Genomic DNA, 19147 nt, shown 5'->3' on the forward strand with positions numbered 1-19147 from the left:
TTGATTGTTAAAACTGACTAACTGCATTGATGTTTATTTTTTTGCCAAGCAAAAATGACCCTCCTGAGCATTTTACGTATTGTTAGTTGGTCACTTTCTCTTATACAACTATGATATGTTTAATCATATTTGAGAATATTGTTCGGGCAAAAGGGAGATTGTACGAGGGTTTGGATTTCTTTAAATCGGATACTCTCAGCGCAAAGATTTAAAGTAAAATATAATTACATATTTTGTCGTATCGTGAATCGATTTTTTTTATTCATAAAATTTGCTTTGATATGCCAGCATCATTTTAAAGACTCGATTTTGGGAGATGCTGAAATCTCAGAGGGTTTACGTTATTACTGCCATCTAGCGACATTATGTGAAACCTCGGATGTTTTATGAAAACTGGTAACGATCATTCTTGGGGCGAAATTATCTAGAGGGAAATTTTCCCGAGTAACTCATGCTCGTATAAACTTTTGCATAATCATAATAAGAGACAAACGTGTAAAAATTACTCCAAACACTGGTACATTATTATTAATAATATAACATTTATTTATTTTCCTAATTATATAACTTTAAAAAAAACTAACCATCACAAATAGGTGAAGAGAATAGAATGCCACACCAATCTATCTTTGTAAATAATCTTCGCCTCTTCCACATTCATGGATCTCCTCATACATAGCCCCCGATTATTTCGACTGCTGTGTGTGACTCATGACCCGACCACTTTTAAGTATTTGAAAAACATGATCATACTCTTTTTTCTTCGATATTCCTCTGCTTCTATTACCAACCATTTTCGCTCCATAAATTTGTTTTACTATTCTTTCTTCACTCAATCGATTCAGATGGCTTATCTTATCTATATACCTTTCTCAATTTTATTGGTAATAATTATCGCAGTCTTCTTCTTCTTATCCATTTTCTTCTCAAGGCACAGCATTCCGCCCATTATTGATCATGCATTTTGGATAATTATGTTGTATGATCCGTTTCGTATGTTAGTATTCTTTTAATAAATGAAATAACCATGTCAGGTCGTAATTCCAGAAATTCCCTAATTTCCATCTTTCTACGTATAAAAACAAATTATGTTTTGTCACACGTTTAGTTGAGAAAATCCAAAATCCAAATATTATATCCAAAAATTGTAGAATCCTGCTACGGAAGTTATAAAAAAAATTAATATACAGTGCTTGAAAGTGATATGAAATGCATCGAATTACGTGTCACAATAAATTTTAAGAAAAAGTCGTAACTACCAAGTAAATATTAAATTAAAAATGAATGAAAAATTATTAGAATGATTAAGGAAACACTTGTTTTAATACTACTTGAGTTAATTAATGACTACTAGTTTCGGAAGCTAAACTTCCATCGTCAGGTTCGAATAAAAGCTAAAAAAGTTAAAAGTTTTAAAAGTTTTTATTCAGACCTGACGATGGAAGTTTAGCTTCCGAAACTAGTAGTAATTAATAAACTCAAGTGGTATTAAAACAAGTGTTTCCTTAATCATTGTTACATGTCTTACCACAAAGTATATACCGAAACAATAAATAAAATAAAAATTGTTAGGTTTCTTTTTAGAAATTCGCCTTTTCAAAGCGAACCGTTATTGCTGTAATTTTAACTCCATTAAATAGTTTTCAACGCGCTCTTCTCCGAATGCGCCGCGATAGTGTAAGTAAGCTCCAAGTGGATACATCACGAAAGCACACATTCTTTGTCCCGAAATATCCTCGGCCGTGTCCCGCCCACGCCGTACCTGTTGCCGCCGCCCGCAGTCCCACTCCGCCGTGGGCGGCCCACTCCGCCGACTGCTCTACCTCCATCACTGCACTCGCCCACAGACTGTAACGAACCATGGACCATGGACATGAACACGTTACATGCTAATACGGTTTTTAAATAATATTTATTAGGTAACAGAATTTCGTCCGCCTCCGTAGTGTAATGGTCAGCACGCTCGGCTACCGTTCTAGAGGTCCCGGGTTCGATTCCCAAGGGGGGTAAAATAAATATAAGTGATTTTTTCACTGTAATATTTATTCAATATTACCATGGACTGGTACCTGAAGCGGAGGGCTGATCACCTTTCCTTCATGTGTAAACGATTAAGATAACACTGCGTTGATATGACACAGTGCCCTATGCACCATTGGGGTGCGGATAAGGGTTTTATTATTTATTATTATTAGGTAACAACATTTTGCGTATGTCCGAATACTTGTTCACAAATTTGGATTATCTCTAATTATAGGAGATAATGATAATGATATCGTCACATACAAATATAAGAGTTTCTGTTCAAAAAAAAAAAGCTTCTTCGTCTCACCAATAGATGTCACAAGTGAAAATTCTAGTGATTCTTGTACAATTTTTCAAAATTGGATTATATATATATATATATATATATATATATATATATATATATATATATATATATATATATATATATATATGTATATATATATATATATATATATATATATATATATATATATATATATATATATATATATATATATATATATAAATTATTTGTTGCCTAAGAAATTTCTGCTTTTATTTTAAGTTTTACTTACGTTATTTCTTGACATCTCAAAATACAATAGATGAAGAAGAATGTGGAAGTCAGGGTATTTGCCAGGCTTACGATACAGACTTTAAAGCCTAGTCTTCCATATTCTTTTTCATCTATATTGAGATAAAAAATAACTAATTAAATTGGAAATAATTCAGATTTTGAACAAGTATTTGGACACAATCAAAATATTGTAAGTTTTACTTAGTAAATACCACCTCTATTACCCCATCAATTGTTGTCAATTGCATACTTTCTTCTTCTTTCGCGCATTTTGTTCCTATATAAATATTTATTTTTCAAAGATTGGACATATCCATAATATGAGTGACATACATATAATACGAGGACATATTTATTTATTATCATCATATCCATAATTACGGTAACGTGCCCTCACTGAGTTTTCCCGTGCCGAGGGCACATTTTGTAATGATAATACGGTAATAGGTTACACGTAATTAATGTCGATGAATGGACTGATCGGAATACAAATTGTTCGGAGCATTTATTAGGTTGACAAACGGCCAGTGGTTGAATATTTAGTGAATATAAAGAAAAGTGCTTTTTTTCAAGAATTTATTTTTCAATTTTCATTTAAATTTCACTTGGTAAATACCACCGAAACCGAACATAGCTATGCGCACGATTTAAATAAAATGTCTATTGGAATTTGACTTTTTTGGAATATATATATATATATATATATATATATATATATATATATATATATATATATATATATATATATATATATATATATATATATATATATATATATATATATATATATATATATATATATATATATATATATATATATATATATATATATATATATATATATATATATATATATATATATATATATATATATATTTAAATATGTTTTTTTCAATACAAAAACGATATTTTAAGCCAAAAATTCAATTGCGTCAAATGTTACCTCGGTATAGTGAAAATTAAGTTTCGATTTATCGTATATTAGATTAGATTATATATTAGATTAGATGCATTCCGCGTCATTTTGAAACTTCGTATGTGAAGCTAAGTCTAAAAAATGCAGAATGCATCGAAACACGTGTCACAATAGATATGAAGAAATAGTAGTATTTACCGAGTTAAATTAAAATTAGAAGCGTATTGATATAAACACAAAGTGACTGTCGAATTTATGAATGAAACATATTTTTCGATTGGAAACAAACACTGAATTTAACTGAGCCCCTTGGTCTTTATTTATTAAGGATGTCTCGACGAAATATCCTTCTATAAGGAAAATAATATGAAAGTCTGGGAAACGTCCTGCCCAACGTTGTGATGTATTTCATGATAAAAAACGCTTTAAAAGTCATTCCTGTTATGTCACTTGTTTTCGGACGTCATTGTACATCAATTTTCAAGAAAAATAGTGTATGTTTGGCATTTGAAAATAATAGGACAAAATTTTGTTCATGTAAATCGTATAAAGAAATGTTTGCTCTGGCAATAAAAGCTATTTTTCCAAGTGATTTTTCTTAAAGAACAAAAGCCATAAAGGTATAAAAAAAATGCTTACTGATGTTAGAAACGGTTGCGTTTATAAAAAAATCATCGCATCGCATGGGGTAGACAATAATTTACTAAATAAATAAACATTAAAAAATTGATAAGGTATGACGCATAGGGATGACAATCTTAAATAGTAACAGGAATACAGAATACCGTAAAATGATATTCCATCACTGTGAAAAGCTGAGAAATAATACGAGCAAGAAAAAAAAACAGACTACGTCACACATGCTTAAAATAGAAACACAATATAAGCATAGAGCTCTTCTTCACAACTTTCCAATGAATTTCATTGTACCAAAATCTTTCAATATTATCACTTGATTACATTTTAAATTTGTTGTTTTTTTCATTCATAAGAATTTTCGTTTGGTAGGTTATTATTTTGCAATATAGCAGTTTTGACGTTAATGACGTGTGAATGACATTCCATGGGGAAGAAAGGAAATATTAATAAAAACAGTTGTGTTTTAGTTGTTACTTAGTTGGTTAGTTAACCATCACGACACTTCTCTGCAGGGGTAGGCAGAGGGTCATACCAAAGTGGTTAATGAGTTTGATTATAATGCTGGAGGTCCCGGGTTCGATTACAAGAGAATAAAAAAAAACATTCTCATTTAATATCATGACTGGACTGATGCCCGAAGCGCAGAAGTAATCACCTTGACTTAATTTAATTAACGATCAGTATAACACTGCGTTGGTGCTATGCAGTACCTTATGCACTAATTAAGGCTCAGTTCAACAACAAAGTTTTCAAATAATTTAGGCTTAAAATTGTTTTCAACACACTATTTCGACGTTATTTCGGCGTATATATAAATATTTTAAAGTAATTTTTTTAAAGCTTTCATAAATTATCACAATCCAATCAGTAATGCCACATTTTAGAAGTGATTTACAGAATAAAATATGACAACTAGTAAAAAATAAATTTATTTTCAAGTCAAATTAAAAATGGATAGATATTACTACAATGTACTAATTAAAACAATAAGGGGGTAATCGACAGCATAGAATTTAGTAAGCGACCGGCTGTGTAAGTACGACACTCGTATTTACACGGACATTTTTTTGTTGGATTTATATTAGAATTTGATTTAAAGGTTTTTTGCCAGTACCTACACCCACGATATATTGAAAAGATATTTTAATATATTTTTAAATTCTTATTTGTCAATAAATCTTTTTAAGAATATTATTTTTTCAATTGAAAAACTGTGTTCTAAGCAAAAAATTCAATTACGTTAAATATTACGTTCAAAGAAAAATAAGTTGCGGCTATTGAATATCCCGCGTTAATTAAGCTAGAATGATCAATAACTGTTATTTTGTAATAAGGATTTTAATATTAAATAAATAATCTTAGTTGTTATTTTTTATGATAGAGCGAATCTCGATTATGATGATATGAAAAAACCTACACAGTTTTTACTACCCACTCGATGTTTGAGAGAAAATTCTCAAGAATTTAAAAATATTTTGAAGGAAAAGAGAATAAGAAAAAAAAGAAATGAATTACTTTGCTAATTTACTATTTCACCAAATTGTTTGGAATTCGAAAAATCATCTCAATTTTACTTAATCGCTTAGAAAATAACATATGTTTTTACCCACTGCATTATCTAATTATTTTATAATTAACATACTCATTAACCTGTTACATAACTGAATACTTTGTTTTTAAGTTTTCGCAACGGAAAAATATTATTTTGAGCATTGACTCAGTAACTAACAACAACAACAAAAAATTGTCATATATCTAGAGGTGTTGATGCAATACTCATTTACACTGCGTGACTTAATTTGAAATGCAGTACTAAAAAATGTGTATTTATAGATTTTATACTCATCCATTTCAAAACATCACCAGCGTGTAGAAATTTATTTATTTTTCAAAAAACAGTTGGAATATTGAATACAACAAGAAGCTTAATTTGTTTTTATGTGTATTGTATAAAAACTGAAGTTCAATAATTTACATAACATCGAAAAGAGTTAAAGTTTTTTAAATGAAGATTTTTACTTTTACTTATTTAGATAAAATATGATGTGATTTTTTCAAAAAGGAAATATTTTAAAGCAGAGAAGACAGTAAAGTCAAACATATTATTTTTAAAGTTTAGTATTTTTAAATCAGCTGTAGATTCATGTTTTCAGGAAGTTGATGTTTCTGAAAAAATAGTTGGCGATAAGTATTTATTTGTTACCCAAAAGAAGTACAGTAAGATACACTACGCAGATAATAAAATCTACCAAATATAATATTTTGGTAGATTATATTTTGTGAAAAAAGTGTTAGTAAAATGCGATTAATAATGTTTTTATAAAATTTTCAGAAAATGTTTTTTTTTAAATCATGAATGAGCAAAAATGTTTGGACGTTTTTTTTTATTCACAATGAAGACACAGATTTTCATCTAGAAATACTTAATTTAAATCAAACCATTACTGATTGATTTACTTTCACTTTTAATTTTGTTTATTTTACAACCGTGTTGATTCTACTAATAGAGTCCAAGAGTAAGTGTGTATCAATTAAAAAAATAACCATTTGAAAAATTCTGCCAACAATTTCCGACGCTTCTACAATATATTATCTTGATTCGGTGTATGGACAATATCTTTCATTATAAAAATTACTCCAGCGTAGGTAGATTGATAATATACGAAGCTAGGTAGAACGGAGGTAGCGACGCCTGCCGGAGCGACGGCGCGACGCCCAATTCCAACGGACAGTAGCGTCCAAAGCGTCCCCGTAACAGGCGTCGCACACTCAACAGGTAAATATTTGTTGCATTTGAAGGTGAAATATTTAGAATTATTCATATTTTAAGCATCGTGATTTATTTGTGAGGTTACTTAAAATAGTTTATGTTAACAACAGTGATGTAATGGAAGTTTGAAAATAATTTAAGTGTGTTTCATTTAATATCTACGTGATTCTCTGTGCATTTTGGGTAGTAAAATATAGAATAATAAAAAATAGGCACATAATGTTCATTTACGTGTTAATAAAATTGAGCCAATAATAAAGCAAGTTAATTTATTACAATACTTAAATTCCTTGATAATAAACCGAAAAATAAAGCAATCACATTTAACAAGCATTTTTAAGTATTTTTATTTTATTATTATTTAAATTAAAATTCATTGCGTTGTGAATTTAAATAACACGATTAGATTGTGTAAAATTATTATCCTTGTGATTTCATTAGTGTCGTGTGTTAAGGTGACTTCAGCCAAATTTTTCTAACGTTATTTCTGTTCGTGATTCTCAAAATAATATTCCGTGACACTGTGTCCTTTATAACACGTTAAAACTCGACGACATTGTCGACAGAGAATTGAAGAAACTGCCAGAAATCTAAATTCGATTCGATTCATTGTATTTTTGTCGTTGATCTGTCGATAAAACTACAAGAATAAATGAGAGTTGCTAAAATAATCGGACATAAATAAATTTAAGAGAAAATACAATTTTGTTTCGAAATGCACAACTGTCGCTTAACGGCAATTAAGCCAACCGTTTCATTTAAACCTGAATAAATAATTCATTTTTTTAATTTTATTTAAAAAGTTTAAGTTAAAACACATTAGTTGGAAAATGCCATAACTAGGCGAAACAACTGTCACAATATTCATTTTTATATGTTTTTTAAACAATAAAATACAACTTAGTAGACTCAAAAAATCTGTGTTCGATTTAACAATTAATACATAAGTTAAAACGTGTTATTAAAATATTTTTTTGTGATATATAACCGATTTTTTCGGTACACAAGATATCATAATACTCGTGATTTATACAAAATTGTTTGTATATTTATAAACTTTAATTTCAAATGATTATTAAAAAATGTCGAAATATTCCTGTTATTATGTATTGTTGTAAAAGCGTGCTGTTCAGGCAAGGTGCTGGAAACAAAAGAAATATTGCTCAGTACGAAATAACTAAAAAACACAGAAACCAAACGATGAACTCTTCCACATGTAAAAATCGAAAGTGTTGGGAATTTTGAATATGAAATTCAATATTCCCTGCAACGCTTTTAGCCTCACGTGGGAGGAGAGAGGAGAGCGGCGCGTATTTCCTCTTCTCTATCCTATCCCTTTCTCGCTCTCTTGGTACCTCGCTCTTCCCGCAAAACTTAATATAATAATATACTAACCCGTTCCTATAATACCTCGACAGTGGCGGCATTGTTCCTAATTGACAAGTTCATTAATGATTTTATTACTGACGTAATTTTGAGAGAAAAATAAACCTACTTATTAAAAACGAATAAACTATTAAACTGTTTCAAATATTGCCTAAATATATTCAGAATGTTTCATATTCTTCCACATGTAAAAGAGGGGTACCACTACATATATAAGACATGTTTTTATGCTTTTAATACTAATTTTGTCTTAAAATTTTTAATATTATTAATAATTTTACTAGTTTGTCAACAATATGGACTCACTCAAAATATTGAGAATAAATTTGTAGTTCAATAAAATTTCAATTGCATTTTCAGGCATCTTGTCAAATATGAAAAAATATTGTCATATATTCATAAAATAATCATTCATTCAATATTTCTATTAACTGACCAATTTCAACCCTAGGCGGTGACAAAAATAACCATAACTTGAGTTTTGTGGGTGATTACCCTAGATTATTATGGGTAGTGGTGAATGCTACACAGTGTATAAAGTTTTCACTTAAACTAGGAAATGATAGATCATAGCTCTGTTATCTTCAGACTTATAATCCCATCTCAAATCCCGTATCAAAACATTTTTCATCTGTGATATATCAAAGAAATTATTATTTTGTTGAAATATTCCAATTTTTTTATAAATAACAAGAATTATGATAATCCTGTTAATACAACTAAGTGTTGTAAATCCAGTATGTGTGAATAAAAAATAAAACACTTAAAATACAAATTTAATAAATTTGTACAATCCAAGTAAACTTAGTTCGTAGTTACCAAACATCTAAATATCCAACATCCACTGCAAATATTTCTCTACTTAATGGCGTTAAATTCTCCGCGTATAAAACGTATAAAGATTTTAAAATAAAATACAGTTTTATCGCCCTGAAAATAATTTGATTCACCCTGCTCCGATTGATAATCGCAATAAAACCAGACACAGTCGAGATAAGTAGTTTTTATATCAGATATCCGCCAAACATATTGCACACCTTCCTTCGCTAAGTGAACTACAGAGTTGGTGAACGCTGCCAAAAATAAAATCTCTCTCAGGTGATTAGGAGATAAGATGTTTACCAAAAAAAATGGCAAACGCGTCAGTAAGATTTGCGTTATAAAATATCTTGGATAGTAAAATTCTCTTTTTTATGAGATGCTGCACTGAAATTCGTTTCAGGGTCAAATGGAGCTGATAAAATTTTATGATGTCATGTTGGAGGTATTCAATGTAACGAAAAGTTCATTAAAATATTTTACATTACATATAAATCAATAGATATCAACGTGTCTTTTCAATATTGAAACGACATACGAATGTGTAATGACGATCAATCGTTTTTAAAAGATTTCCAAAAATAAGTTAGCTTTCCTATTCGTCACTTTACGAATGTCATGATTATATCGCTCACTCCTTTCAAGAACGTCATAAATCAAAAATCGTCTATTTTCAGTTGCGCATGTTTTCGGAATGCCCAGAAAATGTACTAAGTCCCTAAGTATTTTAAACTTAATATTTAGCTACTATAGTGCAGAAAATGTTGTTTTTGCATTTTAAAGAAAAGGTATTGTTTAATTATTTTTTAAATATCCTTAATATTTTTCAAATGGAGAAAAAACCTTCAGGTTTTACCAAAAAAGATCTGTTGCACATTAAAAAGTCCAAAAAGTGGCTTGGTATTTATTTTTAATACATTGTATTTTATCTTTAAACTTTAAAAACGTTCTCCTGAAAAATAAAGTTTTTTGATTTATGACGTTCTTGAAAGGAGTGAGCGATATGTATTCGTGAAAATAAAAGATATTATTACTTTAATTATCGTTTTGACGATAAAAATAACTTTTTCAAAATATTTTTTCTATTCCTGGCATTATGCTGATAATTTATCGGAATACATCTAACATTGATAACAATATTAGGCATGACAAAAATGCATAAAATATGACAGTTTGCAGATAGTAGCTATTGAATGGCAAGACGTAGTTGGATTTTAATGGATGTCGTTATGTTAAAAATCAATTGTTTAGCCTGATTAATGAATTGGCGTGAATGAACGGGAATTATTATTCATGGGAGACAGAAAAATTCTCACCTGTAAGGCAATCAAAGAATATTTTAACCATCAATTTGGTCATTATGTAGATCAATAAATAATTGAGTTTTAGTATTTCATTTGCATATTCGTACACACTGTGATTTGGAACGTTTTAGAAATAAAACATTCAATGAGAACACTTGGTGGTCTCATTTAAATAAAAAACCTATATATTTTAATCGACACAATGAATGAATTAAAGTTATGCATATTTTAATTACAAGTTTAGTAGAACAACGACATTCTACCAGGTTGTAAATTGTTTTTTTTACGATGAATTAATTTGAAAATTTAAATTTACGAGTCGCCATTGGTTTGTATCAGAAACTTAGAATACCTTATTCATGATATAGTGCATAAGCACTCGAATAAATAATATCACTCGTGCTAAGAGCGTTAGATGAACGCAGAAAGTGTTCGAGAGATATTATAAATAAGGATGAACAAGCAAAAAATTAAAAAAAAATACTATTTATTTCATAATTTTTATTCACGTACAATTAATTTAATCACTCAAATAAAATTTGTAAAAATAACACGAAATGTCTTTTAATGCTTGTAGTAGAAAATATGTGCTATGAGTACATAGGGTGGTCTTATATTTATGGAAGATTGTGTTTCTACCGAAGTAATATACACATATTAAATAAAATAAATATATGTATATAAATATATATAAATATATATATATATATATATATATATATATATATATATATATATATATATATATATATATATATATATATATATATATATATATATATATATATATATATATATATATATATTTATAATAATAATAATAATAAAACCCTTATCCGCACCCAAATGGTGCATAGGGCACTGCTTTATATAAACGCAGTGTTATCTTGATCGTTTACACATGAAGGAAAGGTGATCAGCCCTCCGCTTCAGGTACCAGTCCAGGGTAATATTGAATAAATATTACAGTGAAAAAATCACTTATATTTATTTGACCCCCCCTGGGAATCGAACCCGGGACCTCCAGAACGGTAGCCAAGCGTGCTGACCATTACACTACGGAGGCGGACATATTTATAAATATACGGATATATTTATAAATATATATATATATATATATATATATATATATATATATATATATATATATATATATATATATATATATATATATATATATATATATATATATATATATATATATATATATATATATATATATATATATATATATATATATATATATATATATATATATATATATATATATATATATATATCACTCACTCTTTTCAAGAACGTCATAAATCAAAAATCGTTAATTTTCAGTTGTGCATGTTTTCGGAATGCCCAGAAAATGTACTATATCGAATGCTGGGCCTTAACAGCATTATAAAAACAACGAAGGGTTACAATACAATCAACGATCAGCGTCATATCAAATCATGGTCGGGTTTGTTTTGTATAAATATATCATATCGCTCACTCCTTTCAAGAACGTCATAAATCAAAAATCGTGAATTTTGAGTTGGGCATGTTTTCGGAATGCCCAGAAAATGTACTATATCCCAGCAAAAGCGGCATATTTTTAACTTAATATTTACCCGCTACAGGGCAGAAAGTGTTGTTTTTGCATTTTGAAGAAAAGGTATTGTTTAATTTTTTTTAAATATACTCAATATTTTCAAATGGAGAATAAACCTTCAGATTTTACCTAAGAAATCTGTTGCACAGTAAAATGTTTAAAAAGTGGCTTAATATTTATTTTCTAATACATTCTATTATATTTATAATCTTTAAAAGCGTTCTCCTGATAAATAAAGTTTTTTGATTTATGACGTTCTTGAAAGGAGTGAGTGATATAATAATAAAATATAATATAGAAAGAAAAAAAGTAGCTCAAATTTTTAAAATTGTTATTTAAAAATTGTTATTACTTCTATCTATTTTATACTGACAATAAATATCGTTGTAATTTTGTGAGGAAATATTTTGTTTCCAGAATAAGACGAATTCGAGATACCTAAAATGGCGACCGGTCCACGAATGGTGAACAAGCAGTTCAACTCCCCCATTGGTCTGTACTCTCAACAGAACATCCAGGAGACTCTCAACAAGCAGACTCAGCTCCTCAACAATGGAGCCATTGGGTAAGTGGATTTACAATTTCCATTTCAGTACTCATCTACCTACATAAATTTATGAAATATTTCCATTTGAGCTTTAGCTCGGTAATGTCCAACGTGGTTTGGGAAGCATATAAAAACGTGTTTCGTCTTTGAGACATCTTATTCATTTTAATATATAAAGCACCCATGAATTGAATTCCATATTTATCACCTGTGAATAGGGTTGAGTCCAATGTTTATAAAAATATTTTTTTAGAATCACAAAAAGTTGTTATTAAAAAATAGCAATTAAGTAAAGGTATTTTTTATTTCTATGAACGCTTATTTTAAAATATTAAAGAAAAATATACAAAGTGATGAAAAAAAATCATTTGGTATGTTCGAATACATAAAAACATAGCAAAAAATAATTTTTCAAAAGATATACTACTATGGTTAAAAAAAATATGTTTTTCAATAAATACAAATTAGTATGTAGGTAGAAAAAAAAAATATATGAATAAAATTATTTTGTATATAAAGTTTATATACATGTGTATAAACTTTATATACAAAATGGTAAAAGTAACTTTAATAATTAGTTAAAAGGAGAGAAAAATTATTCTTAAAAAATATAGCAAACAAAAGTAGAAAGAAAAAATTAAAGGATACAAGTTTTTATTTATGTTTACTTATAAATATATATTTAAAGTAGTATGAGGGATAAAAGATAAGAAAAAAACGTACATTAAAAAAAATCCATATATTTTTGGCAACCCTGTTGAATGCAGTGTGAGTCAACAACGTGCAACACTCTTCACCTCAATCTTAATGGAATACGTAGACAAAAAATAATACATGAACTCATCGCCTTGAATATCATCCCATGTGCTTTTAGACTTGTCTAGATTTATTCTGATTGAATCCGTTAGTAATAATGACGGATAACAAACGAAAATACAAAACGTAATTGCCAAGTCCTGTTCACCGCACTTTCTGACTCACGAAGTTTTATGATTCGCGTACGATGGAAATAAGTTGTTTTGGCAATGGTTTCTTCTTTGTTTTGTCTTAACGGACGGCACATATGTTTATTAACAGTTTATGTGTCATCGATTGTTCATTAAACTATTTTTGGGACACTAAAATGTGGAGTATTTTAAGCCAATTTTGATACATTAAAAGAACTCGATGTTAACACATTTATTTGGGGAGTTTTGATGTTGGTTAATTATTTTGGGTATAAATAACGCCGAAAATTTATTCAAAACGTATGTAAGTGCCTACATTATATGCATGCAAGTGCCTACCTATACTCTTTTTCCTTATGTGACATATGATAGTATCCTCTTCTATAGTCCGGCTCCATAGTGTAGAGGCTACCGCGTTTGGGTACCATGCTGGAGGTTCCGGGCTTTATTTCCAGGGGGCTTAAAATAAAAACTGTGTTTTTTTAAAATCTAATATTTATTTAATATTACCCTAGACCGGTACATAAAGTGTGAGACTGATCTCTTTGCCTTCATATAATAAACGATCAACATAACATTGCATCAATTTTATACTGTGCTTTATGCGCCATTAGGTCCGAAAAAGGGTGCGAAAAAGAAAATAGTATCAACCAGACCCCCTTCTTTTGGGTCATCTGGATCGTATCAAACGTCTTACACTCCTCTTAGATCTGGTATGCAGGAGTGATCACAACCTACATAGATCCGTTTTGGTGCCACAAATAGAGGACAGATAACTCTAACACACGGCGTCAATTTGATATGGTACTTTATGCATAACTTGGATGCAGATAAGGAGCAGAAAAATAATCAAATTCATATTATTTTTTGACATCTCATCAAAGATGAAGAAGAATATGGAAGTCTTGGCATTTACGGGGCTGACGACCGTCATAGGCTGCTTTAAGTGATCACTGTACACACATGTAACATTCACCAATTCTACCCATTATTGACAACCACACTACTCAAATTCTTGAGAGTTCTATATATATATATATATATATATATATATATATATATATATATATATATATATATATATATATATATATATATATAAAAAGCTTTTGATCACGTTTTTTTTCATGTGTGTGATTATAATCCAGGATTCGGACCTCACATACTAATAAAAAAGTTTCAATAAAAAGCTTCTTTTCAAAAAAATAATATGAAAATAACTCCTGTAATTGGAGATAATCCAGATTTTGTGAACAAATATTTGGACACACTCAAAATGTTCTAAACAAATACAAATTAAAAAAAAACAACAACAAAAAACAAAGCTGTATGAATTAAAAAAATGGAAATGAGTTATACTTATTGATGGTTGTTGATGTGAAACTTCATCGATGGAAATGAATTGAAACATTTATTGGAACATCGCGCTCTTGTTCGCCTTGTCCCTTGAAACTCTAGTTTTCAGCACTGATGTTTTACCATTTGTCATGGTCACCTTCATGGTTTTCAATATGATACAGCAGTAAAATATCGAGTTCAGTCCTGAGTAATAAATTATTGAACTAGTTCGCAAATCAAGGCTTGGCTCGAGGTATCTCGCCAAAATTGTTGAATCACGAATTAATTGACGACATATTCTTATTGTGTTATAATTAGAATTTTCTTGGTTCTGATCCAAATTTAGATATGTAAGTTATTATTCAACATGTCATTGCATACCTACGTACGAGTATTATTAAATATATATAAAATTTGAATTCAGTAAAAGAAAATAATCGCCAAAAGGTTTCGAGGGTTATATCACATCGTCTTCGAAGAAGTTCTTAGATTTACCAAGTTTCCTGTCTCAAGCCAGGTTTTGCAGTTCTCTTTACAATGTCTTCCTTATTTGTTAGCTGATCCATATAATCATCCTTGGTCTTAAAATTTCTAAGTAATTTTCTGTTTTCTCCCCCATCATTAATTTATTAAACTTGTTCTATTTAATACTTTTCTTAGATATATTTTATTCATTTTTCCTGTAACGTCAATGATTTCCTATTTAACTAATCTAGATAAAATAGTTACAAGTACTGTTCTTGATCTATTTTTTGTCTTATCGGGGTTGGATTTAGTACCAACCCCGTGTGCTCATATTCAGCGTATTGTAAATAAGTGTTTTCACCGTTTCTGTAAGGAACACCTTTAACTTCTAAATTTTCCATTCTCTGCTATTGATCCCATTTATTGTAGTCTTCTTGAAGACCAGTATTTTTTTTAAATATTTAGATTTGGTTATCTAAAACACGCACTTCGATTTGAAGAGATGAAATAGTAGTTTGGAAATTATCAACTTTTCTTGTGAATTCCTTAACGTTTTTTAAGTTCTCTAAACTCGCCACAGATCTCCCTAATAAACGTGATAATATAAATGAATCCTCATTGACGTTGTCCTCTTCATCTCTGTTAACATGGCCAAGTGACGGTGCTGAATTAGAGAACCACTTCGAGGGTCATCTTTTTTTCAGTCGGAGGATTTTCTCTGTGAGCGATATATCTTGTTCATCTTCTTATATTATAGTTTTCTATTGTATATAGTTAGTATTGACACAGATTGGATGGTAAGTCGTGTAGCATTGGGTAACTTTACATTCATTGAATACATTTGTGGCAGTTCATGATAATTCATAATTATCCTTGATAATATCAAAAAAATAAATTAACAAAAAAACTTTTTGATTATTTAATTAAATGTTATATTTGATTAAAATTAAACACTTGAATATACCACTTTAATGAGTTTTATTTATATTATTTATATTCAAAGCATTTACTTTGTGGTCAAACATTTTAATTGATATTAGTAATGTTAGTAAATAACCACTCACCACAGGTGAGTGGTTATTTACTAACATTACTAATATCAATTAGTTTTATTTATATTTACGACTAGTTTCGAAAACTTACAGATGTTTTCATCTTCTGGTACATATTAAAACTGGTGTCTCATTAAAGTGGTATATTCAAGTGTTTAATTTTAATAAAATAAACATGTCATTCCACAAAGTTAATGCCGAATCAATAAATAAGTATTTTATTATTATACGTATCACCCTCTGTTGTTGACTAGATGTCGCGCACGATGTAAGGCTATATTTAGATAGACATTTTTACTTTATATTAGTCCCCTCTGTGTTTCAGTAGAAAAACTACTAACTGTCAGTACCTATGACGGTAGTGTTTTTAAACAGTTTTTTTAAACGTTTATTAAGATTTTCTATATTTAACTAACATTTCCACTAAAGAATCTCGCTTCACAAGCACAATAATCACGCTTTTTTTCCTTTTGTGTGAAAAGAAAAAGTATTGTCAATTATTTAATAGCTATGATAACAGTATTTAAAAAGAGTTTTTTTTACGTTTTTAGAGTTTCAGTTTTTTGCGAATATACTTCCACTGGAGAATTGAACTTAAACACTAAATATTGACAGTTTTCTTTTGTATTTATTTTCTGTAAAGGCTGGGGAAGCTAAAACAATATGCAGGTATTTATTTAAGACACGTCTCAATGTACAAATTTTATAATTATTTTTATTCACTAAATATAAGATTATATACGATTATATACATTTATATAACAAATCCGACCAAGATTTTATATGATGCTGATCGTCAATTGTATTATCACCCTTTGTTGTTTTTATAATGCTTTTAAGGCCCAGCATTCGTTAAGTCGCAACTAAATTTTCTCTAAATCCAGGTAACATTTTATGTAATTGATTTTTTTCTTAAAACGCCGCTTTTGCAAAACACTGCTTTTTTGAAAAAACAAGTTTTTCTTCGCTATAATTATATGGTCAAAAAGTTGTTGATAAGTAAGAATAAATACTAAAAAAATACCTATTATACATTCTTTAAAAATATCAGGCGTAAACAGACATGTGACCTCTCCGGTGGTCTCCGGTGGAATGAATTATGTGTTAGAGAATATCCCATAAATGGTTTTTAATCACTCTGTTCCTAATTGTTGATTGGTTAGCGATGCGTCTACATAAATTTTCTGTCGCCTATTGTGGAGGATGCCGTTCGAGATTTTAAAGGTTTTTAAATATAACGCAATAAAAAAGATACAGATACTGATTTCGTACTATACATATGCCGACGTCATAAATAAGAAAATCACGTTTAAAATATCTGAAATAGGATTTAAAGATTTAAAAAAAAAACTTTGGCAGTGTTACTTTAAACATGGACAAAAAGAAAATGAAAAAGTAATAACAGGTGCAAGTTTGAAGTGAACACAAAGCTCAATATTTTCGGACGACATATTTTCGTGTACCATCTAAAATTAGTGGCGGTTTTTCTTCCTGTTTATACAACAACTGACGTCATAACGGACAACCATCGCGCGCGTGGCAGACGCTTCCACAAATGTGCGTCTCGAGGATTAGAATGACGTCGACATTGAGAAATTTACAATAATTCAGACTGGTCCCTAAATGGGAGGGCTGATAACTTTTCTTTTGTGTACTTAACGACCAGGATAACACTGCTTCTGTAGGATGCAGTGCCCTCTGGACCATTGAGTACAGATAAGGGTAAGAGAGAGTATATACACATGAATGTCCACAGGATATCTTGTGGAAAGATTCGATGGATTGATCCATTTTGTGAATCTCCCTCTCAAATATAAAAACCATCCTTATTGGAAAATCTGCTAGAAATTATTCCTTTTAATAAAAACAACAGAAAAAAATGGATAGGTAGGTACTTCAAATCGTCAATACCCGATAAACATATTTTATAACAAAATTTCGAGTAGGTACATTTTAATTAAGTCTTGTAACAATTTATTTACAGAAATATGTACATATTCATATTCATTAATTTAAACTCTTCAAAAATTTAAGCTAGAAAATAGATTTACTTGGTAAATACCACTATTTCTTAAAATCTATTGTGACATGTGTTTCGGTGCATTTTACATCATTTTCTAATACCCCAATAGATTTTAAGAAATAGTAATATTTCCCAAGTAAAACTTAAATTAAAAATGGACATATATTACTGAAAAAGACACTGCCGAATCAACTAATGGAAAACAGATGTCTAAATCACAAATAAATTAAAACAATAATAGTGAACGAAACTTACAAACTGTCCTTTAAATACCAACCGCAATAAGAATTTGTTAAGCGAGTTAGAACTTGTTTTTTTTTTAGAAAAATCAATAACGCGCTATTTGGCTTGGGACCAACTGCGTCACAATGGAAGACAAGGGCTTTAATTTAATATTCCTTTCGTGCTATAAATACAATTTGCATTCCTAACTAAAATATTTTTGTGCTATTTTCAACCGGTGCAAAACTAATGAATTTTATTGCATATTTTATTATTTTAATTTTACATATCCATTTTCAGCTAATCATCTGCAGCCATTGTAATTTTTTTCATTAATTGATTCGGCAGTCAGTTTGTGGAAAAATCAATCCGTTTTCAATTAGTGTTTTGCTTAGTAAATACTACTATTTCTTAAAATACAGTGTTTGAAAATGATGCGGAATGCATCGAAACACGAGTCACAGTAGATTTTAAGAAATAGTGGTATTTACTAAGTAAAAGATTAACTAAAATTGTAAATTTATTTTATAGTCAACATTTTGAGTGTGTC

The 19147-nt window shown here is 29.3% G+C and overlaps 1 protein-coding gene across 4 annotated transcripts in view; it reads left to right on the forward strand.

Moving 5' to 3' along the window:
* The first annotated feature begins 6869 nt into the window (after nucleotides 1–6869).
* LOC148307886 (uncharacterized) overlaps nucleotides 6870–19147 on the forward strand; it is a 42923-nt gene continuing 30645 nt past the window's right edge. For all 4 annotated transcript variants that reach the window (XM_088262675.1, XM_088262678.1, XM_088262674.1 and 1 more), the window contains exons 1-2: nucleotides 6870–6915; nucleotides 12421–12568. In XM_088262675.1, coding sequence (XP_088118801.1) covers nucleotides 12447–12568 — 122 coding nt within the window. In that variant the 5' untranslated portion in view covers nucleotides 6870–6915; nucleotides 12421–12446. The remainder of the gene's footprint in view (nucleotides 6916–12420; nucleotides 12569–19147) is intronic.

The sequence above is a fragment of the Brachycentrus maculatus genome, unplaced genomic scaffold (assembly GCF_059751285.1).
Source record: "Brachycentrus maculatus isolate JH-2025_06_01 unplaced genomic scaffold, ASM5975128v1 h1tg000186l, whole genome shotgun sequence".
Classification (NCBI taxonomy): Eukaryota; Metazoa; Arthropoda; class Insecta; order Trichoptera; family Brachycentridae; genus Brachycentrus; species Brachycentrus maculatus.